Source organism: Akebia trifoliata, chromosome 11 (assembly GCF_017979445.1).
Source record: "Akebia trifoliata isolate Shusen 1 chromosome 11, ASM1797944v1, whole genome shotgun sequence".
NCBI classification, from domain to species: Eukaryota; Viridiplantae; Streptophyta; class Magnoliopsida; order Ranunculales; family Lardizabalaceae; genus Akebia; species Akebia trifoliata.
In genome coordinates this window covers 47,961,219-47,986,129 of record NC_141385.1, presented here as the reverse complement: position 1 = coordinate 47,986,129, position 24,911 = coordinate 47,961,219, and the positions used below count along the sequence as shown (strand labels likewise).

The 24,911-nt window shown below is 33.4% G+C and overlaps 2 protein-coding genes across 4 annotated transcripts; one reads left to right on the top strand and one right to left on the bottom strand.

The window, feature by feature from the left end:
* Positions 1-1,063: 1,063 nt before the first annotated feature.
* On the top strand, positions 1,064-3,814 carry LOC147392255 (uncharacterized). Of its 3 annotated transcripts, none has more exons than XM_086457588.1 (6): positions 1,065-1,501; positions 1,900-2,442; positions 2,512-2,619; positions 2,792-2,952; positions 3,053-3,281; positions 3,387-3,814. In XM_086457588.1, exons 2-6 carry the CDS (start codon positions 1,909-1,911, stop codon positions 3,549-3,551), a joined length of 1,197 nt encoding a protein of 398 aa, XP_086313714.1. In that variant the 5' UTR covers positions 1,065-1,501; positions 1,900-1,908; the 3' UTR covers positions 3,552-3,814. The 3 variants fall into 3 exon arrangements, with proteins under 3 accessions (XP_086313715.1, XP_086313714.1, XP_086313713.1); XM_086457587.1 differs by having other exon boundaries at positions 1,893-2,442; XM_086457589.1 differs by having other exon boundaries at positions 1,064-2,442; positions 2,792-2,947; positions 3,048-3,281.
* Positions 3,815-5,712: 1,898 nt separating this feature from the next.
* LOC147392254 (sodium/calcium exchanger NCL-like) lies at positions 5,713-11,900 on the bottom strand. The gene is made up of 7 exons (XM_086457586.1): positions 11,376-11,900; positions 8,438-8,623; positions 8,134-8,315; positions 7,636-7,772; positions 7,274-7,550; positions 6,887-7,189; positions 5,713-6,338 (listed from the first exon to the last, which is right to left on the bottom strand). Exons 1-7 carry the CDS (start codon positions 11,782-11,784, stop codon positions 6,090-6,092), a joined length of 1,743 nt encoding a protein of 580 aa, XP_086313712.1. The 5' UTR covers positions 11,785-11,900; the 3' UTR covers positions 5,713-6,089.
* Between the last annotated feature and the right edge of the window lie 13,011 nt (positions 11,901-24,911).

Below are 24,911 nucleotides of genomic sequence, written 5' to 3'. Positions count from 1 at the left end.
TAAATTAATAAATACTTCTACAAATATTAACAAAATATTAAAGACTGAACGGAATAACGTCCTCATGAGATATTAGACGCGTGTGTGTTTGGTCAGACTGTGTTAAACTACAAGTTGTTAAACCCAACTTGGCCTACATTCTTCAGACCTAAGAATTAGGGAAAATTATTTAATGAACCGTAACGAACCGTAACGAAAGTTATATTTTTTTCTAAACACCCCTAAATTTTTCACGGTAACTTGATAGTCCATTTAGTGATTTTTTTTTTCTTTCTTATGACCCCCTCACTCCCTTTCAATAAGTGAGATCCATGATTCAAATTGTCGAGACAATTCATAACATTAAGGTCAACCTTTCATCTAATAATTGAGAACGAATTTTTACAACCGTCAAATCAACAATTATAAATCGTCGATTTTGATATTTGAACATGAATCATTGAGATCAACCATTCGTTCATCAATATGGATCTTTTTATAGTGGTCGATCTCAACGTTTGAACATGAATCATCAAGGACAACCATTCAAAATGTCAACCTTGACAATTGACCGACACTCCGACATAAAACATTGGTTATCTAAGGTATTGGGATAATCAAAAACTCACTATAGGTGATAAGATTACTACTTGTTACTTGCATGATTTGATTAATAACATTTTTTTTTTCTACTATTTGGTCAAAGAAAAATAAATAAATTTTTTACCCTAAAAGAAATAAAGGAACTATTGTGAACAATAGGTTTTACTACAAAGAAAAATAAATGTAGGCTTAATCAAATAAGTCAAACTTTTTATCCAAAAGCTTAAGGATTGAAAAGGATGAAGAAATGGTTTATGGTGAAAAGAAACTTCTTTTTGCAAGAGATTGAAGATGAGGTTATTTTCAACATTTTTTCGTCATCTCTCATATAAGACCATGGTCAAGGGATGTACAAATATTTACAAAATCCTGAGGACTATACCCAAATTTGCCGATCATGAAGGGTAGTGCTGAATCAAATGCATGTGTGGGGCCCACAAATCAGGTACTTAAAATCTGCAAGTGGTGGCCAAATTTCCATACGAGGCAAGTTTTCCACAACGTTTCACACTTCACAGAGAAGAAATAATCCTTCTTTTAGAAAAATAGTAGAAATTGTGGAGAGGAAGAGCAGAGAAGAAATGTGTTTCTGCGTGACAACCTGTTTATTTGAAAGGGAACCTTAGTTCAATTATATACGAGAGATAGAGACAGAGATTTGGTCTTAAAAAAATGATTTTTAGTTTTTTTTTTCTTTTTTTCTTTTTAGTGGAGCGAGGATTTAGGCGAGAAAATTGATGGTAAAAGATTTGATATGGGTTTGGATTTGCGTGGTTGAAAGGGCTTGATTTGTATCTCAGACAAAAAATTGAGGAGAGAGAGATCCGGAGTTCTCAGATACTTTCTCTCCCTTAATCTTTGCTGAAAACTTGGGTGGTGAGACTTCCCCGAATTTTGCTCCAGAACCTGCGTGATCTTGGTGGGATTTCAGTTTCAGAGTTTCTTCTTTGTTTATTCATTTGGGGTGCTCTGTTCTTAAAGAAAATTCTGGTTTTGAAATGGTGATTTTAGATTATTTTTTTCTGTTTTTGAATTTTTGAGTTGTGGTTCACATTTCTATTACTGGGTAATTATGGATTTTCTTGCATTTTACTTCTCTGTTTTAAACATTTGGGTATCTGTTCTTCAGATTTGAGGTTCTGAAAAATTTGGAGATTTTGTTTTTTTTTTTTTTTGTTGTAAATTTTTGTATCTGGGTTCTCTTCATGTTCACTCTTCTGTGTCTGTGTATTAGTGGGTTCTCTTCATATGTTGCTTCTCTGTTACTGGGTCTTTGAGGGTTTTCTGTTTTTGGGGTGTTCTTGGATTAGATAACAGAGAATAAAAATGGTTAGCAATAGCAGTAGTGGTGGTGGTGGGGGTGGCGGTCGATCTTCGACGAAGCCTAAGCAGAAGAAAATCCCACAAAGAGGTCTAGGTGTTGAGAAGTTAGAGAAGATTCGTTTAGAAGAACAAAAGAAGATAGGATCGTCAGTCCACCGGCCGTTACCTTCTTTGATTCCTTTTCCTCAACCTTCTCCAATTGATCCCTGTTCTTCGTCCGCATTTAGGCCATCTTCCTCAGTTCCAATTCCAATTTCGAATCAAGAACTGTTTTGCCCACCTCCACCTCTTCCTTATGGTCATAATTTTGCCAATCCAATCGGTGGAGGTGGTGGTGGAACTGCTATTGGTTGGTCAACCTCGAATGTGGGTGGCCATGGCTATTTCCCTTCAATGTGGAATTCTCAAGAGTTGAATCATAATGGGGAGAGTACCAAATTCGCAGTTGGATCAAATTCACAGAGCGATTCGAAACTAAATTTGTCTCCTCTTGTTGTAATGCAAGGGAAACAACACTATCATCAATTTCCTTCAATGGTAAGAGAATTGCTCCTTTTCCTTTAATCGTTTTATTTTTCAAAGAGAAATCTTATTGCATACTTGCAGGTGACCGCCCCTTCGAGTTCATCATCTGGACTAAATCTTCAGATGGAGCCCCCTTCAAACCAAAGCTGTTATAGCAACTATCCAACTCCTCTCTGGTCAGAGGAGAAGGTATGTGGTGTCATTCTTTGTATCTAAGTTCATGACTTAAAAACAATCTATGACAATGGAGTTGGTTTATTTTCATTAACTACTTTGTTACAATCTAGTAGAACTTATTCTCCTAATTAAAATGGCGAAAGGGGTTGTTTCTAATGGTGAATGTTGTTTGTATGTAGTATAGATGGTTGGCATGAAGCGGCAATGGCCCTTCGCTCTAGACAACCAGTTGGGTCCGTCCTTCCCCTGCAAATTTCCTCACTTCTACAGATCCGATGAAACATCTTTATGTGGTAATGGCAACGGTGGCATGTTCAATTTCGAAAAGGGGAATGCAGTTTTGAGGTTGAATTGATGTTTATTTTTTTTTCCGCTTATTTCCCATTCTTGCCATTTTGTTGTAGTAGTGGTTGTTGGTTCACATTGTTTTTGTTCCTCCTCTCAGAGAAGGTCATGCAGACTCCACTGCCCTTCATATCAACGGAATGGGAAGCTCACCCGAGCTGAACCCAAAGAAGAGCATTAAAGAAAATGGAGCTCTAGATGGCGATTTTCTGACTTTAGGCCTCCCTGCAACCTCATCATGTTCAACAACTTCTAAATTTAAGCAACCCTTAGCGTTTCTGCCCTCCATTTACCAAGAACAGGCCGAATTCAATATGCCACCATATCAAGTAAGATTAAATGATAACTACGCATTTCACTATCCCAAATTACTGTTATAATTACGCTGTTTTTTTGTTTTTTTAATATTTGAACGTGTTTGATTGAATGTGAAGGGAAACATTGAAGACCCATTGATCCGTCAAGATGGGTCAGTTCAACACCAGCCTTGTTACAGCTTCTTTCCTCTGAATGGGCAGCAGAATGGCCGTTTGGGAACGACCACAAATGACAGAATAAGCGAGACCGTTGATGGTGTGGATCTCAATCTAAAGCTATAAGTAGGAACCCATTTTGAAGAATGTATGTGGGTCACTCTTAGCATTTGCAATCCATGGTTTCTTTCAAATAGGATGGAAATGGAACTAGAATTCAGTGTCTCAGGAGGAAGATTTGTTCATGAATTTGCTGTAGAAGACTATGTGTTCTGAATCTTTCCCATGTGAGCATGACCATGAGAGAGAGTTATTGGACATTAGAGATAGAGATGTAGATTTTGTTTGTTTTATTCTGAAATAATGTTAGTTGTGTTGTTTTGTGATTCTGTTTAGTTTGGTTATGGATTATGTTGGTTTTCTCTGTAGCATCGCTAAAAGCCAATGTTTATTATGGTTGCTGACATGAGAGAGAGAGAGAGAGAGAGAGAGAGAGAGCTTTGGGTTTGACCCAGAAATCTTTGGCCCAATTAGATAAGCCATCGTCGTTCGTGTAAGGTGGAGTGGGGTTTTAAAGGGCAAAGACTCACCTACAAACTCAACGAGTCGATTCACTGAGTTGAATGTTGGCACAGAAATTAGACTAATTTATTTGTTCTTTAATAGTAAAACATGGCAACATCATGGACCATAAACTGAAAGGTGTTGCCCACAAAAGAAGGCAAAAACATGGAACCCTAAACTTGTAATGTAATCCAAGGGCAGCACAACAAACAGTGGTCTCAAGACCCTGTCAATTTCCAATTTACCTCGGCCCACTCAGAATGGGATCTGTCGGGACTCCTTGACTCTGGCTGGTCCAACCTGATCATTTCTTTTCACAAACTGGCTGAGTAAGTTCAATTAGTTTTGTGTCTCGCTTTCCATATTTAAATGATATTTAAGAATATATTATACTCTATTGTAGAGAGTAAAAGCTGTAAGCGATCTAAAACCTACATGTGTCCTGATCTGAACATGGGTCGAACATGATCTGCAGCTCAGTAACGATGGAGTAAGTCCAGATATTAGTTCTCTATCCCTACCTAGTCTAAAGGACATAGCATGACTTACAACGCCAAGATAAGACAGATATCCCAAGAATCTAGGAGTGTTTTGGTAAAATCAACAATGTTCAATTACCTTCTTCTGATAATTTGTGTGATCAAGAAGAGGATCCCTAGAAGAAAGATCGAGGGAAAGACCTTTTTTTTCTGCAGGATGAATTGGGAGATTTACTAGAGAGAAGATTATCTTGATTCTTATTTAACTTGGGTGTTAGAGGATTCTTGATAGGTACCACACTAGTGTTACCAGGTGATTGGAAGAGCTAAATGACACCAGCAGAGTTGCAAATCGAGTTGTTGTAGGTCCGTACTTATTATTATAATAAATAACAGTATGTTGTGATAATGGTAATTATTATTAATTTTATTTTTATTTAGCATTTAAAAATTAAAAGGAACCTGTGGTGTGTATCATTAGAGAAAATTTTTGTTTTCGGGAAAATTAACTTTCAGTGTGAACATTTTTTTTTTTTTTTCAGATAGATTTTCCTAGAAAACAACTGCTGGATGACTGACTTGGAAAATGCCAATGAATGTTTTCCTTTTAGTTTTGGAGCAAGGGACAATGAGAGAATCAGAGAATAATATCAAGATCTTCCCAATCTAACTTAAAAAAAAATCAATTTTCTCCGATTAAGGGACAATGAGAGAATCAGAGAATAATATCAAGATCTTCCCAATCTAACTTTAAAAAAAATCAATTTTCTCCCATCAAGACTGGAAAGGAGAAAGCTCCAAGAAATCTACAGCCATACATCCGCAAATAAGATTTTTCTGATAAAAAAAATCTTTAGAAGATATTCTACACAATCATGCAGGCTCTCATTGATTCATATTTACAACAAAGCCTTAAGAAATTGGATTGGTTATGCAATCATGCTTCAAATTCCTGCCAGACACGTCACTCTGTTTAGTCCAACCAGACTAGAGACTAGTCCCTAACATCTGGGCCAACTCAGACTAGCTCAGCCAATTTGGTTAACCTAGCATGTTTTGGGACTCCTGTACCTTTGAGAAATTATTGGCTACATTTCTGTCATGGCTGAGGTTTGACAACTCGGTCAAGTTTCCAAGTATTAATGGCTCTAAGCCCCCAGTTTGCTTAAACCCAGATGTCAAATAGAGACGAATGTAGGGATGTGGCCTATTAAGATCCAGAAAACATGCCAATAATACTGAGAGGTGTAAATTTGAAATCATGCTAATTGATGTCAACTCATTTTGAACTGGGTTGGAGGGGATTTACTCGGCCAGTTCCACTGGACTCGGCCTTCCCAAACTGGAATTGGCACATGCCGAGTCCATCCCAAAACCCAGTCCTTGAAACCATAAGGTAAAACTGGAGTCACAGATTACAGACATTATCTGTACATAATCACTCAGTTCCCACTCAAAAAAATTACAGGAAACATCCTAAAAGATTGGCATTAAAGAGAATTACAGAAAACATCTTAAAAGAAGACCTTAGAGAGAATTTGGAAGGCTTGGGCTTGCCGTCAGTGGCACGTTGATAACCAACAAATACCTCTCATTAGCTTTCTATGATCTCAAGGAAAGACTATGACCACCCAAAAATGTAGTCAAGAACATAAACAAGCACCAAAGAGAATGGATAAAGCGCATATGCAATCAAACATGTCCAAAGCGGGAAGGTGGTACGGAGGCTGCCAAAGACACCCATCACAATGCAAACAATAAGAATGACAAGCACTTCGGCCGAGAAGTCCCATGTCAAGTTCCTTATGTAAACAAGTGATAAGAAGACAGCCAAGCAAAGGATGTTGTTCATGGTCACCGCACCATATATCTGCATCAAATAACTCACTTAGTTTAACATATACAGATTAAGTATAATGAAATCTTATTGGTTTTGTGCTTTTGTTTTTACAAGTCGAAGCTCATTCTCCATTCTCAATAATTCACGCAGATTTTGCAAGTAATGACCACAAAATCATAAGACCATTGATAAGAGGTCAGTGTTCATACACCCATTTAAAGCACTTCTACATAGTTTTTTAGCTATTATGCAACTATCACCTTGTTTACTGATTAAGCAGATTTAAGTGAATTCCCACTCTTCTTTTTTAGCATTTCAACTCTAGTTGTTGTCTTGAAATGCAATAACACAAGTCTTTGACTTAAAAACAAATCGAGTCCTTCTTGTGTGTAGATGCACATGTGTGAATGCTCTGATGTGTGTATGCATAGACATAAAAACGTATTTTAGTCTATCACATAAACACAAACACACACCCATTTTTTTTGTTTTTTTGCAAGGAGCTGTGCACTTAAACATAAGCTATCAAGCAAAGTATGGCTCATACACGAAACGTCTAAAGGAAAAGGAGAACAAACCTCAGAAAATGTCAAAGAAGCAGTTCTTCGCTTCTTCCGGCTGGAAAAAATAAGTGCCGACACTGCCTCGCTGGAGTTTGTAGCCAATGGAAGAGCAATGAACGAGATGAAGAAAGAAGGTATATTTGTAGCGCTGGAGAAATTGTCGACAGCATCTACAAGGGGATCTGCAAATACAGCTGCAATAACTGTTCCTAGCAGCAACATTAATGCTGCTTTAATGCATGTCAATCTAGGATTTTCAACATTCTCATTGCTTTCATCATTCTGATTCCCGAGCAGATCGTGTTCTTTCTTGGTTTTCTGTACATGCATTTTTTGTAGATGTCATAAAAATAATATTGAAATGGCTAGGATCATAGAAAAGCAAATCACAAGACAACTTACCTTATGATAATCACTTAAAAAGTCCACCGTTTGAGGACCTGCATTCCTATCAGAATTTACACAACGCCTAGCTTCCTTAAGCCATTTTGAAATTCCTTGGATGAACTCATTCTCATCAACGCAAGAATCACCAGATGTATCAAAATCTTTTAGTATTTTATTGACAGCATCATCTGCATCCAAATCTATTTCTTCAAAACGAATCCCTATTATTAGAGCTCTTAACTCTGAGCGCGATAGAGCTCCATCTGAATTCTCATCGATTTTCTTAAATAACCTGCCATTAAGAATGAGTATTCAAAACTGAATAGATTATCCAATTAAAAAAAAAAAAAAAAGTTGTGAGTATAAAAAAGACGTACTTTCTTATAACTTCTATGTCAGGTTCACCGACATCGGTTAGGAGTGTATGTTCTTTCCAATGTTTAAGAAGGCCAGATATTACATGTTTTTTCTTTGCATATTCATGTTTTCTCTCCTGAATCCAAGGCTGAAAGACCTGCACCAATATTTAAAAGGAAATATACTGTCACCATTTTAGCAAGCTAAAATAACAACTCCAACTTATTAAATGATTATAAGATAAAATCAAGTTGTTAAACTAGGATATTTAGCTACTACTAAAGGAATAAGCAAGAACAACCCACTACGTCAATCTTTTTGACTTTAGTCTTTATGGGTTTTGTTAAGCCCCGTGACCCTCTCTTATATGCAAGTTGGAGCATATTTGTTACATGGTCATGGATCAACATATACCCTCATACAAAATTTCTAAAGCTTTATGTGCACAACGAAAATGAAAACTGTATACTACATATTGGATTTTATTAAACAGCATAGAAGCAGATGATCATAAATACCTGATACAAGCAGTATGAGACTAATAATGCAATGGAAACAATGAGTGCAATCAAGATTGCCATGCGCCTCATGGAAGATGAAACAAACGGCTGTGGTAGTTGGACAATGATAAATGGAACAACAGATACAACCATGATCATTGCAGCATAACTAGTCCAGATATCAGTACTAACACCAGACCCTGCAAAGATAGAGCTAGAAATTATGAATTATAACCCACTTCAAGATACTTTTAATAATTGAGAATGTGAAGAACTTGAGGTCCTAATTATACTCCAGCGAAAAACAAGAAAAAAAGCCTACCAGTTAAGCTAAACCCTTTAGCATCTTTTAAATCTATTGCAGTGGAATCCTCGAGATCACACTTGCCCACAACAACACAAGATCCCCATAGTACTGTGAGAAGCATGACAGTTGAACCAGCTAGCAAGCCCATTCCAACCAAGACCTGAGATTGAGCAGTTTCTTTGCTTCCAGAAAGTCCAGATACTATTACAAAAAACAAGAAATTAGATCAGAATCAATAACAATCCTTCAGCTTGTTTGCCAACACTTAGTCATTGACAAAGACATGAGATTTAAATCATTGAAAAATAAGCTTTGCTGACAAAGAAATTAATAACTTATAAAATTGGATCACAGAAAAACTCATTCAAAGCTAGGGGAGAAAATGCTCCACTCGAGTATAGTCACCAAGTCAGGATTCAGGAACAAGTCAGCAAGGGAAAATTTTGGAAAATTCAAAAATAAATAAAAGAATAAAATGGGGCAAGGATTGGGACTTTGTAGTTGTTCTTATTAAGTGTTGTTATCATGTTATATTGTCAAATCACATATTAAACTTCAACAATAAATTAAACCACACATTGACTTCATCCACAAAGTAACCGATAGGTATGCAACACTTTTAAGGTTTATATTGCTCAAAATAAAATTATTATCATGAATCAAGTTAGGATCCATCAACCAATCAGATTCAATGCCATCTTCACTCATTCTCTGATGCTCATATTGGTAAAATATTGAAATACCTTTTTTTTTTAGATTTATTGTGAAATTCGGAAAAGTCATGACTCATTGAAAAGGTAACGATTAAATCGGTGAAGAAAAAAATCATGATTTAATTAAGATTTTCTCAATAAGTTGCTGAATTTCATGCACTAAAGTGGCATCAGCCACTACGAGATACCAACCAACACTATATCGTTTTTACCTCCATGAATAGAAACTAAAGGTTAACTTGATGAAAACCCATTGTAAAGGAAATTCAATTGTGTAACCACCATGTGTTCCCACAACTAGTTACCACTCTAGCATGTATTTTCTCGATAACTCGTACTCAAAAGGAGAATCAGTTTTCCTTAATTACCCACCGAATTAACTTGCTAAGGATTATCATATGTTTTTTCCCAAGTCAATAAAGATCCTTGTTCTTATAAATTGAGAGCGCTATACTGTTCATCCATTCAACATTTTTACATAATTTAAACAAAATAAAAATCAGTTGAAAAAATTATATTTGAATTGAGACACACAAAAAAAGGTAACTGAAAAAAAAAAAAAAAAAAAAAAAACAAATCAAACCAGAAAAGGAAAAAAAAAAAAAAAAAGGAGGAAAAAACAAAAAGGGCACTTAATCCACTCTCCTCCATACATAGTAACTTTTTTGCTATAGAAATAAAATAATAATAATTTTTCAATTTTTTTTTAAAAAGATACTAACTAGGTCATTTGACCGCCTTAATAAGAGTTTCCGAATTTACCCTTGTTAAAGCAAGTCGTTTAACCACCGAATTTCATTTTTTTAAATAAAAATTTAAAACAAGACAGTCATACCACCTACTTTCATTTAAAAAAATAATAAAGAGCAAACAAGGTGGTCAACCGGCTTATTTTAATTTTTTTTTTTTAAATAAAAAGTTGAAAAAAGGTGGTCTAAAAAAATTGAACGCAAACAAGTCATTAAACCGCTTTTTTTCAATTTTGAATTTAAATTCAGATAACAAGTAGAAATTTGAATGAAAACAGGGAGTTCAAGGGCCAATTTTCAGTTATAACAATCTACTTTCCACTTATAAATATGGGTTTCAAGGTGTTTTTCCCCACTTAATTCTAGTGATCTTGCTCTCTCTATTTTCTTTCTATATATATATTTATCTTCTTAATTGTCTAGTTGCTATAAGCCAATATCCAATTTCTAAAATGGCTTGAAAAATGGTTGAATGCCAATATGAAGGTTATTATAAAGATAACACTAGAGATTAAAATTGCTAGAACTACAAACGATGGTTACTTCAAATTGTGATATTACGACGACTTTTATCTTGAAGTCAATTATTACAATAGATTGAGATTCCAAACCAATATTAATTGATATTTATAATCAACCTAGGTATTTTACTTTAAAAAAAAAAAATTTGGTGGTCAAAGTACCTTGTTTTGAACTTAACCTACATATAAGGGTAATTTTGGTATTTCAAGATTTTATTTCTTAAACAAGGGTGTTTGACCTTGTTAGTATTTTTTTTAAATTATTAAAACTTATTATTTTTAATAAATAATAAAAAAAATAAATTATTATTTTTAAATAATTTACCCTTAAATAAAATAAGTACTGCATACGAACATATCCAAATGGTGTAAACAAAAACAACCCCACTCCTTAAATTTTGGGTGATTTAGACATGCCCCTCGACATTTTTGTGAATATTAGAGATACACCTGTCTTTTCAAACTGAAGGCACGTCCCCCTTTAATCCGGTCTTCTATTGTCCACAAAATTAATATCTTGCCTCCATGTTTCAAGGTTGTTGAAGTTCATCGAATAAATTAAGGTTGAAAACGATAGCTTTTGAAAAAAAGACAACAACAAAAACAAAAAGCAAAAAACAAAGGCTGTTGGCTACAGGTCCAAGACGAGGGCATATAAAACAAAGTTTTATGGGGGCACGTCACCAATTTGAAAACATAAGGGGGTGTTTCAAAAAATTCACCAAAATGTGGAGCGATATTTCTAAAATCAAAATCGTCTAATTTTAACCATTAAAATCCAGTTTAACCTCCACCAAGAAAAGAAAAAGATAAATTATCTCATCAATTCATAGTGAAAAACACCTCCAATAAACAAATTATCCAAATCCTTGCTTCTACAACCTCAAAATTTCTCTTCGATTCAGCTAAAATGGTGAAAAAGGAAGCTTAGATCGAATTAAAAACAATAATAATAATAATAATAACTTACCAAGAATAAGCAAAGCATCGGGAAGCGCACCAAGAACAGGAAGAAAGAGACCACCAATAATACCAGGGCCAAGAATCTCCAGAAGAAGCTCACTTCCATTAGAGAGATACCGAGCTGCAACGAACATTAGGTATCCATATCCAATTATTAAGAACATATTACCCATAATAGTTGTGGTGCAGGGCAGAAACCCATACGTCTCCTCACATGTTCTCTCAGCTGATGAGGAAAACAATCGATTCTTGACAAGGAGAAGTAAAGATTGTGTTTTTCGGCCATTATCCACTCCATCAAAAACCAGATCAGAATCAGAATCAGAAGCAGAGTCTGAGATGAATCGGCTCTGATTGAGGTTAGAGAGGAAAAGAAGAGTGAGAGAGAGTATGAGAAATATGGGTTTTTTAGCCATATTTGTTCTTCAACTGTTTAAAAGGAGTGAAGAAGACTCTGTATTCGAAGAGAGAGAGAGAGAGAGGCAGTTGAAGTTTCAGTTGGGCCTTTGGGAGGTTTGAAAGTGGAAGGTAAATAAGTAGGAGAGCCAAGGAGGGAGTCTTCATTATTTGTACATTATTATTTTTGAATTTACCATATTGCCCTCTTAGTGTTCATTTTTTTTAAATTTAATATAAAATTATTATTTATTGTTTGCCAGTTTGAAAAACAGGGTGCTAGGACACGGTGTTCACACGTAGCAAGTCACAACAACATTTCCTTCAAATTTTAGTAAATGTTTTGGGTGTCCCTATGGTTTTAGGACAATTAAATGCCCCTCTATGATTTTTGTGAATAATTGAAATAGCTCCTTATGCTTTCAAATTGAAGATATGACACCCTTATCTTTGACTTCTCATATATAAACTAAAAATTGCCTTTCACTATTCATTAGTTTATAAGAGGATATCAAAGTCAACAAGTATGTCGTCACCAGTTTGTGGATAAGGAATAAATATAGTCCCAGGGGTGTCAATGGGTACCCATTTATCTAGAAGCGAAATTGAAAACTCTGTTTCTGATTCTCTTTTTATTAGAATCGATTAGAATTAGGTCTAAAATAGAATCGAACCGATAAGAATCATAACCGTTAGATTCTATCTGATCAGGGCTCGAAACTGATTTATTTTTTTAATTTTTTTAAAATATATTTTAAATGATTTAAGGTTTTCTTATGTTTTAAAATTAATATGTATTATATAGATTTCTTTACTTTTTCATAAAATTATGTATTGGAGTTTTAAATGTGCTATCTCTTCTAAAAGTTTATTACTCGTAGAGAAGCTAAATTTTAATTTTTGAAGAAAAAAAATTAACTCTTACCTCTAGTAGAAGAAATTATAATTAAATTGATATTTTGCACATAGTATATTGATTTTTTTTTTTTTTTAAAGATTTTTTATTTATAAGGATTTAAAATATTTTTTTCCATTTGATTTTTGAGAATGAGATCCGATGAGTACCCATGTTTTTTTGAGGTTCTGATTCCGATTCCTATTCCACTTATTTTAGAGTCGGAATCAAAATCAATAAAAATCATAATCGAAAAAAATAGTGATAATGGTTCTATGTGTTCTTAAGAACTGAACTGGAACCGACCCATTATCACTCCTAGATACTTTTAAAAGAAATATCATTTGAAAATAGAAAATCATTTTCCCAAGGGATGGGGTGAGAAAATATTTTCAATGTAGGGTGAAAAACCGTTTTGGATTGGAAAATGATTTCTAGTTGAAATTTGTAATCATACACTTCAAAAATCATGTTTTTGGAGAAATGATTTTCTTAAGTATTTTTTTTTTTTACGGAGAATCACGCAGATTGAATCATACATTTGAAAGAATGAATTTTAAAAATTCAAAAATCACTATCGTTCATTCTCGAGGCAAATCCAATTTCTTAATCTTAAGAAAGAATCTAAACAAAAACGTAAAAATTCTAAAAAAGTTTGAAACACAAGAAATACAAGAAGAGGGTATCTTCATTTTTTTTTTATTAAAAATCATTCTCCATTGAAAGATTGAGGTCAAAGGGTATCTCATCAATTTGAAAATGCAGGGTATCACGAATATAAATGAAAACCTCAAAGGGCATATCAAAATTATTCAATAAATATGAATCTATTTATAGAAACAAAAACACCATTTAAAATTGGAATTAAATGCTTAAGTGGCAAATAAAGTGGATGGACCTAATCACATAAGAAAATTTGGCGCATTGGCAATAGATGTTTAAACTTTCTTTTTAGTGTTGTCAATGGATCTAATCAAATCCAAAGTTCTATTTGATCTAATAACTTAGCGGTTGGATAAAATTTTTGGTTTCCAATAAAAAATCAAATTCATAAGGATTAGATCCAATATATATTATTGGTTGATTTTGGATCAACCATATCTCAATATAATAATGCATGAGAAAATACATAAATTAATTTTAAATATTATTATGTGTAAAATCAAAATGATTGGATCCTAACCCAATCCAATTTTTATTGAATTAAATCAAAATATTTAAAATCTAATAAATAAGATCCAATCCAATAAATTATTGGGATGTATGGATCCAATGCTATCCTTATTGTATAGATTCTACATTAAAGCCAAATTTGATCCAAATATGATCCATTGACAACCCTAGTTTTGACTAAATTGGAATCTTAAAATAAAAAATACAATACCACAATTTATTTAAAAGTTTAGTTTTATTTTTTATTTATTTATTTATTTTTTATTTTTTATGTGGGAACTTCATTTTTAATAAAACATTTTGCACTAAAAAGAAAAGAAAAGAAACTTTAATTTTATGCAAATCTGAGGGTATATCAGTAACATACTATTTTTGTGATCCGAAAAGACTTTTTCCAGATTTATGGACGCGCAAAAGACACGTGAACCAAACAGTTACACACGTACACTGCACCGTGTTTTGGGAAGGACATCTTGCTTGGATTTGCAACGTGGCACCGCGTTTGACTTGGATGGTATCAACGGATAAGTTGACCTTATCAACTAATTACATGGCATGAAATATTCAATTTTTCTGGAAATAGTCGGGTGTCGACAACATAACAGTGTCAGTTCCTATGAAATAAATAATGATGTCTACGTGGCATGTGTTTGGTAAGAGTTTCTGGCATGTTACATCATAGAGTCGTGCTGGGGTGACAAAAACTTTACTGCGATTCTCACAATTTTGCCGAGAACATCCATACATAATCGTAAATGATTTTTATTTTATATCACGAGAAAACACATTTATGATTATGTGCATATCTCACGTCAGATTTGTGAGAATTGCAGTAAATTTTTTTTTTTTTGTTGTCATTTCAGTATTTTCTTACCTCATAAATAATTCATTTTTTGGGTGTCAATGGTTATTCATTTAATCGAAATCAACCAGGATCATAACCAAAAACCCTTATTATGATTTCCTTTTTAATGGAATCGATTAGATCTGCGTTTAAAATGGAACTGAATCGATAGGAACAAGAACCATTAGGTTCTATCTAATGGGAATCCCGTGGGTACCTAAAATCGATTTATTTTATCATTTCTTTTTATATCGTAGATGATTTAAGGTGTCTCCTATATCAAAATTAATGTATGTAATGTAAAATTCTTTAATTTTTCATATAAATTATTGATAGGTACTTAAAATGCATTATATCTTTTAAAAATTTATTACGTTTAATTAAGATAAATTTTTATCTATAAAAAAAAAATTTATTAAGTTGTATATTTAATATAACAAATTATGACGAAGTTAAAAATTATTAGATTTCTGTAGCACACTTTCAACGGTTAAAAGAGTGCCCCATCAACAATGCAATTAAATCCCAAACTTAAATATTGGGAATTTAGTAGCCATTCATTTGTAAAGACATGAATTTGGAGAAAAGAACTAGTTTTTTTTATTTGATTTTTTTAAACCAGATCTAAGTCATAATTAAAAGAGGGTTGAGTGGTCAATTTTTCTTCTAGTATGACTCTCTTATCTATTAAAAGTGTGCTATAGAGGACCCGCTTCCCTTGATTAGGAGGCGGAGGTATTTCAAACTCCAACTAAAAGATGTCATGTACACATCGTTCCTATTTTATAAAAACAGGACACCATATTAGATCCTAAGCCTTTTTTATATGAGTAATGATGATCTGACACCCTCACATGACATAATCAAAACACTCTCTTGACATGACATGTGTTAGACCCATAGATTTTTTTTTCATCGAAATACACAATTGCATAAATTTATGGAGATGTGCAATTGTGTATCCCGAGGCATAAAGTCTATGATTCTAGCACATGCCACTTCAGGAGAGTATTTTGAGTATGTCACTTGGGAGAGTTAGCTTATCACAACTCTTTTTATATGGTATGCAACTCAATATATTTGTTCCCCCATAAACAAGTGCCACAAAGACATCTTACTTTTCTATAGGAACGGGACACCATTTTGTTTTGTGATTTGAAAAGAAAATGAGATTTTTCATGCCCATCTCACATTGCTTCTTAGATGTGCTACTTAATCTAAAGGTGAAAGAAGTTGGAAGTGTTACTAACAGAAACAAGAAGTGAAATGTGGACAAAAGCAAGAAATGATATATTTGTTCTCCCATAAAAAAAGAGTCGTGCTGGGGTGACACAAGATTTATTGTGATTCTCACAATTTTGACGTGGACATACATACATAACCGTAGATGATTTTTACTCGTATCACGAGAAAATACATCTATGATTATGTGCACATCCCACATTAGACTTGTGAGAATTATAGTAAAGTCTTTTTGTCATTTCAGCATTTTCCAAAAAAAAAAGTGTCACCTAGTCACCATATTTTTCAATAGGAACGGGACGCTGTTATGGATTGCGGCTTTCAAAGAAAGTGAGATTTTTCATGTCGGTCTCACGTCATTCTTACTCTAAACTGAAATAAGTTGAAGTGTTTTCTAATAGAAGCAAGAAGTGAAATGTGGCAAAAAAGTGAGAAGTTACTCAAACTTACATCCTATTGTTTCCCAAAAATAATATAAAAATAAACGTAAGTGTAATGTATGTGGCAGTAAATATAAATTAACCATCAAACGATAAATGCACATATATAAATTTAAAAATAGACTTACTTGATAAATTACCGGGCATCTCTCAATAATCAATATGATTTTACAGAAATGTGCCCTTTTATTTAGGGTGATTTAGACATATCCCCTACATTTTGATTAATATTTGAAATACCCCCTTTTATTTTCAAAGTGATGACATGCCCACGCCTTAACCAAGGTTTTGTCCAAGAGACAAAATAAATGTTGGAAAATGTCCTTTTCTTCAATCTCTAACAAAAATGCCTTGATTTTCTTCCCATGGAACTGTCATCTTGAAAGCTTATAACTAAAACTCTTTGATTTTTCTCCCTCCAACCTATCATTTTCAAGCTCGTAATTATTCTTCAATAATCCTTGTTTTTAATCCATCACTTTCAAGTTTGTCTTAACCTATTGTAGAAAACCCTTGATTTTTTTACAAAAAATCAGTCATCATCTTTTGTTCACCCAAAAATCCAACTTATTCTTGAGATTTGTACGTTAAAATAGGAAGAATTGTCAGATTGAAGATGAGAGTAGGGGATTTTGTCTTTTACTTTACCCAAAAATCGTCTTCATTTGTACGTAGAAATTTCAAGTTCAGGATGAGAGTAAAAGATTTCATCTTCTAATTCACCAAAAATCCTTCGCATTTTGTACGTTGAAGTAGACAGGAATTTGAAATTGAAAATGATTGATTTAGTTAGGAGATAAAATCAAGGTATTTTTTTGTTAGAGGTTGAAGATGAGAACATGCAAGTCGTTTACTTTCTACTTGAGAGAAGACTTAGGGGCATGCGATGAGTTTAAAATTCAAGTATGTGTTTTTAATATTGACCAAAATGTAAGGCATAAGTCTAAATTATCCTAGAAAACATTCTTCACATACTAACTTATAAGCGAAAAGCACTCATAAGAAATTGGTAAAAAGAATGATAAAATTTTCAATAAAAAGAACATTTCGTGAACCAAAGCCCACAAAACCTACATGTGAACCCATAATTTGTGCCCTGTGGTCTAAACCCAACTAGGCGTGGCATGTGCATATGTGATTAGAATGGTTTTAGGAGTACTACAACTTACCAATTGAAAGAAGTAGGGGAGGAGCTGGGGTTTTCTTGTAGGGGGCAAATTATATTCAATGGTAAGGTTGAAGAGCTTGACGATGAATAATTTGGGGAGAAAACTCAAGAGTTTTTGGTTAGAGGTTGAAGAAAATGGAATTTACATAAATTTTCTTACTCTATGAGAGAAGACCCAAGTCAAGGGGCAATGCCATTGGTTAAAAAAATAGGCTATTTCAAAATTATCTATCAAATTAAATGTGTGCATGACAAATGTAAATGACCTTATTAACCTCTTCAACCTGAAATAAAAAACGCTTCGAATTTGATTTTTCCTAAGAATCAATCATCTTCAACTTTTAGGGTAAAAGATAATGAGATTTTTTATATAAAAATTCCCAGGTCCTATATAAGGGATTAAGAAAATGTTCAAAAAGATCGATTGAAGAAGTAAAATAAATTATCTATTAAAGTTGAAGTTGACTGATTTTTTATATTTTATTTTTGAAAATTAAGCGGAGCTTAGTTAGGCAGATCCCTACCAAAAAGAACCCAAATTACAATCTTTCATAAATATGCCCTCTCACATCCTTACTTACAATCTTTTTAACATCAATGTGTAAGTCTACAGGGAATATAATAGTATTGCCAACATTATAACATGGATGCCATGTAGTCAGCAGCCTTTTTCACTTCTTTATAACAAACCCCAACATCGATCAGTGAGAAATAGCTTATGGATATTCAAATCCGCTTGACTAGCCCCTTGTTTAAAACCAGACACTTTACCATATTTCGTCTTGGGATTCTATTTGAAAATCAAACCAACTTATACCATAGAGATCATTCTTATAAAAAATCAATTTATTCCGAAATTTTTTATCCATATAAGACAAAACACGTTATAATTTTATGAGTAACTTTATGTGTCTATGGATCTTGACCATATATATATTAAAATAAGTGAAGGAATTTAGATAATTAACCTGTTAAAAAGTTGCTAGACCCACTCTAAGCATGGTTTCTAAACTTGTCCGAGACTGAGACATATCACCCAAGTTAACTTGGTATCAAAGCCCAACGACATCAATTCACAAAGTATTATGAGACGACCGCGTATCGTGAGATAAGCGAGTCGTCTCGGATGATACTTTCGATTATCTCGAGCGATACGAACGAGACAGCGCAGTAATGGTTAAACTCGTGAGTTAAATGAGATGTATCAGATAAGATTTTGAAAATCTTGTCCGAGTTAACTGATACAAATGAGTTAAAGCCTCAACCCTCAATTCTTTTTTTTTGAAAAGTGTAATATATTGATAAAGGAAAACGAGTACAGGAAAACACAAAACAAGGAGGTCGAGGAGACCTCATAAAGAACAAGAAAGAAAATAAAACAACACTAATTACAAAGGTCATTCCATCTAAAGACAAAATCATCAAAAGAGAAACCCGCAAACTTTTTATACTGTTTTGACCAAAGGTACAAATAGCCCAAAATCTCCAAAAAGTCTACATGCGAGCTTCTATCAATTCTATCACTCCCAAATCGATTTTTTTTTTTAATTTTATATTTTTTGAATTCATTTTTTATAGGAATTATTTTTGATTTTTTTCAAAATTTTTCAGAATTTTTTAATTTTTAAAATTTTAAAAACCATTGTCTCAATGTCAAATGAGACAACTCGAACGAGACGAGACGTATCATCCGAGTCAACTCTATATCGAAACTGAACGAGACGAAACATAACACCAAGTTTAAAAACCATTGCTCCAATGTTTGCCACTTAAATCTCTCTTTTTCATATGTTTTGAGTGGGGCTGCATGTTTGAAGAACATAGGAGGTATGTCCAATATGAATCAAAATATAGGGCTAATGACTAATTTTTCTTTTTGAAAAAATTTGGTGGGGTCTCCCTCATTTGCTCTGTCCCTTTCTGGGATACTGTGGTATTCTTGTGAGCAAAAAATCTCACAACAAAAAATTTCTTGTCGGTCTCATCGTGGCACTACGTCAAGTTCTTGTTTCAGCTGTCTTTGACTGGTGGGCTCAACCTGTACGGTTCGATTCGAAGAAACCGTCCCTTCACAGTCTTTTGGTGAATATTTGAGACACCCCCATGTTTTCAAATTGATGACACGTCCCTTGACCTTAGTCATTTCTTATAGGCTAATATAAAATGACCTAAAAAGATCCTTGATTTTATGGTCTTACAGACATCCTATTCAAACAGGCGACAGAGAACGGAATTTCCTCGTCAGTGTTCTGTTCTATTTTCTTGTGGAAACAGGCTAGCCTAACTATGTTAGTAAGATTTCGAATCTTACTAAGGGTCGTTGGGCCTACATGCATTATCACATTGGCAATCTTCAAGATTTCATTGAAAAACTCAGATTAAAGTAATAAAAATATTAAAAAAGTTCCTTTTAAGCTTGTTCCAAGATGTTGAAAATGAATAGCTATCAAACTCTCAAAATTAAAATTAAAATTTAACTGTGAAAATTAATTTTTTTCCGCTTTTTTTTTTTTTTTTTGGGTTTAAAAGTTCTTATAATTGTGTCCTCCACAACCCTATGACGTCATATCATGTTTTGAATGTCACAAATTGATGCGATCAGGAAACTTTCCTTACTTAGTAAGCAAAGTGTTTTTTTATTTTTATTTTTAGGCTCATTGTTTTATTCTATCCTCAGCTCATTTCCTATTTGCCTTTAGGTATGCGCATCCTCTTTTGGGTTAAGAGGGTAAATCCTCTTTTGGAATAAAAGCAGAAAGAAAGTAAAGCTAGAGAGATATTATTTAAAAAGGAAAGAAGGGTGAGGAGAGAAAATATAATAAATAAAACTAATAAAGTTGGAAGTGGAGAAGAGGAAAGACAAAGGAGATATTCATCCCTCATAAGTGAGCCCTATCATTGTGTTTTATAATAAAGACTAGAGTTCACCTGTGCCTACACCATGGGCATCATCTTTGGGGGTTAAGAGAGTAGAAAATGAAAAATAATAAAATTGAAAGGGTATGATTAAATTTTGTTGAGGTTAAAGGAATATAAGAGAAAATTAAAAGGGTATTACTGAAAAAAAAAAGAGAGGAAAGACGATAAAGTTGAAAGGTTAAAATTGAAAGACTTAAATAAAGGGTGGATGGGATGTTTATCTCTCATAAATGGAGCAAAAGGTGGACCTTACATGTTTGTTTTATTATATAGATATTTTGTATATATATTTTTGTAATTTTATAATAAAAAAAGTTTTAGTGGACCTACCTCCAAAATCCGAAACTTTATATCTATTAACGCTGCGGGGTTGGGTCCAAACTTGGAACTTGACAAGTGGCCTGGCCCAATTATGTTGAGGCCTTTCGAAGCCCAACCAAAAAAGCCCAATCATCAATCATAATTTCCCCTCTATCTTTAAATCATTGTCTTCTTCATCATTCCTAACCCAATTCCACAAATTATAAAGGATAAAAGATGTCAAAGAGGAAGTTATTTGAAAACAAGATCATAGATACGTCAAAAAGTTTTTAATTTAAAAGAGTTGGGTGGGTGGCTAGATGATAAATTGAAGATGCAAATAGATCTGTTAATGGGCTGGGTTTTTAACTTGGCCTGGTTCGGTGTGGTTCGGGTATGTGTAGTGTTATTAGCTAATTAAAATTAGCTGGCTGGGCTGAGATAGGTCCAATTACTGTTTAGGGCCGGTCTTAGGCTTGAGAATTAGGCCTGCTGGATGATCTGCTAGGTAACCTATACTATAATATTTGTATGAAGATATTCTTAATATGAAAATATCTGGGTTGATCTGGCCCATCCTAGCTCAACCCATTGGGCTATGAATTTGAGGCCCAATTAGGATCGACTCAGTTACTACTTCACTTGGCTTGCCCATCGACAGCCTTAGAAGCAAATGAAGCCACCTAGGCAATCACATTGAGTGGAAGTGGTTCAATTGTGCATGTGATATTTGGATTAAACATTTAGACAAGTAGAAATAGACTTTAAATTATGTTCAAAACTATATATTTGTGACCATGGTCCAAATTATCATACTAGTTAGGAGTATTTTGAAGGAACATTTCGGTTTTGATCAAGGTTGACACGAAACATTGACCCTGAAACTTTGAATGTTTGAAATTTTCATGAAATATTTCATTTGAGTCCATTTTGATTTTTTTCCTAATCGAGACAAGATTTTAAAACTTGTTTGTGAGATCTTACAATCAGAAACAAAGATGTTAGAACTCAAAATAAGTGCAATAACAAGAAAGGAAAAAAAGAAAATAAGAAAAAAGAAAATAAAAGGAAGTATACAGGTACCCAAGCTCAAATACTAATTAATATTTAAATTTAAACCCCTTACATTAGAAAAAAAAAAGGATTGGAACATGACATTCATGTTCTTTAGATTAGTTATTGGTAATTATATGAAGTAGCTATTAACTTGAAATAATCTTTGGATTAGCCATCTCCTTCTCCATTAGTATTCGACTTTTAATATTTTATAATTGAAGAAATAATTTTATTAAAATTCTTGAATGATTATTACATGAACCTTATTGGGATGTTTTATAGAAAGTAAACCTAATATAAAGGTTTAAGTTAACCTCAATTGCTTATACTATTTAATGTTAAATATCCTGATCATTAATACTTCGTAATGTAGAAGATATTAATTAGGGTTGTCAATGGATATTTGAAAATTCAATTTTGAAACCAAATTCGATTTGAAAAATCGGATATTATGGATTTGGATTCGAAAAAATCGATAATTTTAAAAATTCAAAATTGAATTCGATTCGAATTAATTTTGGATATGGATTCGGATATTTATACATCCAATCCGATAATATTTGATTGATTTAATATAATAATTATATTTATTAAATAAGGTAAAAAAATAATTATTTTTTATAGAAATATCTCAATCCTTCTCTGACTCTCTACACCCTCTTCTCTTCTTCCTCATCTCCCCTTTTAGGGTTTCAAACCAACCACTGATGATTTTCTCTAGCGAGAATCGCTACACCGATAAGTACCTTTTCTTTTTCTCTCTCTCTCTCTCTTCTCTTTTCTCTCCCCCTCTCTTCTCTATCTGCCATTAAGAACCCCAGATCTAACATCTTCAAGCTTTTCAACTTCCATGGAAATGTGGCAACCGTAACCACAACAATAACTAATCTCTTTCTTTCTATCTCTCTCTCTCTCTCTCTTTTCAACCTCAAGACTCAAACCAAAAAACTATTGGAGTAATTAGTGATGCATTGTAATAAGGTGTAGTATGATACATCGTATCATATTTATTGAGATTAACATAAGGTTAGATTGGTTTGGTTGAGATTTATTAGGAATATAGTTTATCTTTGGATATGATTTGGTTTATATAAAATCCTATTAGGGTTGATGTAATTATTATCTTATTAAGAGAATCAATCAATCTCATTCTTCTTTATGATATTAGAGCATAGTCTCTTTTGAGAAACCAATCTAGTGAATCCGCCTTCTACTGTCGACGGTGGCAACACTATCGACAAACTACCATTCATTAGATGATTTATTTTGTTTATTGTTCGATTGCAGTAGATCATAGATTAAAAATGAATAAATACTACTAAACTTTGGTGAGCAAAGTTCATTCCACAGGAACAATAGTGATTCGGATCTTCTTTCGATTCAAAACTAAAACAGATTTTTAAAAATCATTTTAAAATAGAGTATTGAGAAATTGCAGCTAAGAAGTAGAATGAAATTAAAGTAATGTAAAGATTAGAGAGACCAAATCAACCTTTGCAAGTTATCTTAAAAATCTGAACAATTTTATTTCTAACTCAATCCACGCAACAAAACTCTTGTTTGTGGATTGGAAGATAAATTAGTTAATTTTTTAGGTGAGTAAAAACATATGTGAATTCTTGATTAATGTAAGTTTATCAGAATTATATCTCAAGTTTGTCACTGAGCATGCTTAAGCTTGATTTCATCTAACATGAATCATCATAGCTAAAACATTAGATACAAATTGCATAATCTCATCTTAATAAGCTTCACAAAAATACATTAAAATAGAGGTCATAGAATTGATTCGACAATAATAACATAAACTCGCTCTAGCTTCATTGACCTCTTTATGAAGAGTCTAGCCGATCATCACGAGGAACAAAATTGCAACAAAGTAAATAGAAAGTGTAGGGTGAAGAAGAAAATGAGAAACTCTTTGTTGCACTTCGATTCCAAAATTTGAAGGTAGGATCAACTACACTTGTGTTATAAGAGGAAATTAAAGAGGAAAGGTGAAGAGAAGGTTCTTCTAACTCTCACTTATAAGGATTCTCTCTCTCTCTCTCATAAACAGAAAATAACAGAATAAAATAGGAGGAAGAAAAGGGACCCCTTTCTTTAGGACAACCCCTAAATTTATAGGTTTTCTTTTTGGGTTTTGGGTCGAATTTGCTTTAGTTAATTCAAGAAAGATCCACTACTACAACGACCAAAGAGTCTAGAAGGTTCAACACAAATCTCGAGACACATATCCTCGAGATCACCGTGACGCACCACAAGGCTACCGTGACGCGGTGACGTGACAGTGTTTGGCTCTAAACTTTGGTTGGATGCTCCACTTTGGCTTGAGCATTGATTGTTTCAATTTTATTTGTCTCCAAATTTTCTCTTTTTTACTTACAAATAGTAAGAAATTCTATTAGCTCAATAATTTTGACATTTTTATACAATTTGTTTTTATTTAAGGAGAAATAACAATCACGTGTCGATAATCCTTGTGTAATTACGGTCCCAAAAATGACTTTATGGGACCTTATCATTTATTTATCTTTTTAATGAATAAAATCTCCAACTCCAACTCTACAATTTCCATCTCCTTGATAGTTTCATTTTTTTTTTGTCATTTATAATCTCGATCGAGATATAATTATCAAGTCATCACTACTAGAAAAGAGACCTATACCGACGGTTAGATCCGTCGCTATATCCTCCTAAATCTGTCGCAGAATCTTTTACCGACGGACAGATTTTTCGTCGGCACTCGTCGGAGATAGTCGCGTCGGTATTTGTTTTAGCGACGGCACAATAAATTTCCCGTCGGTATATCCCTTATTTTCTGGAAAATTTTTTTTTTCCAGAAATTGGGTTTTCATTAGTATTTACACCTTTTACCGACAGTATATTTGCCGTCGCTATATCTTATATCGACAGACTTTTTAAGTCCGTCGGTATATGCTATTTTGTTAAAAAAAAAATTTTACAAAAGCCAACCGAACCCAGCCCATTCCATCCCATGCAATAAGCCTTCCTGCAGCATATGCACCAATTATTGTATTTCCTGCAATTAAAATTGATGCACACCTCCACACAGTAAACGAAATGAAAATGTTTTAATTCAGACCCGT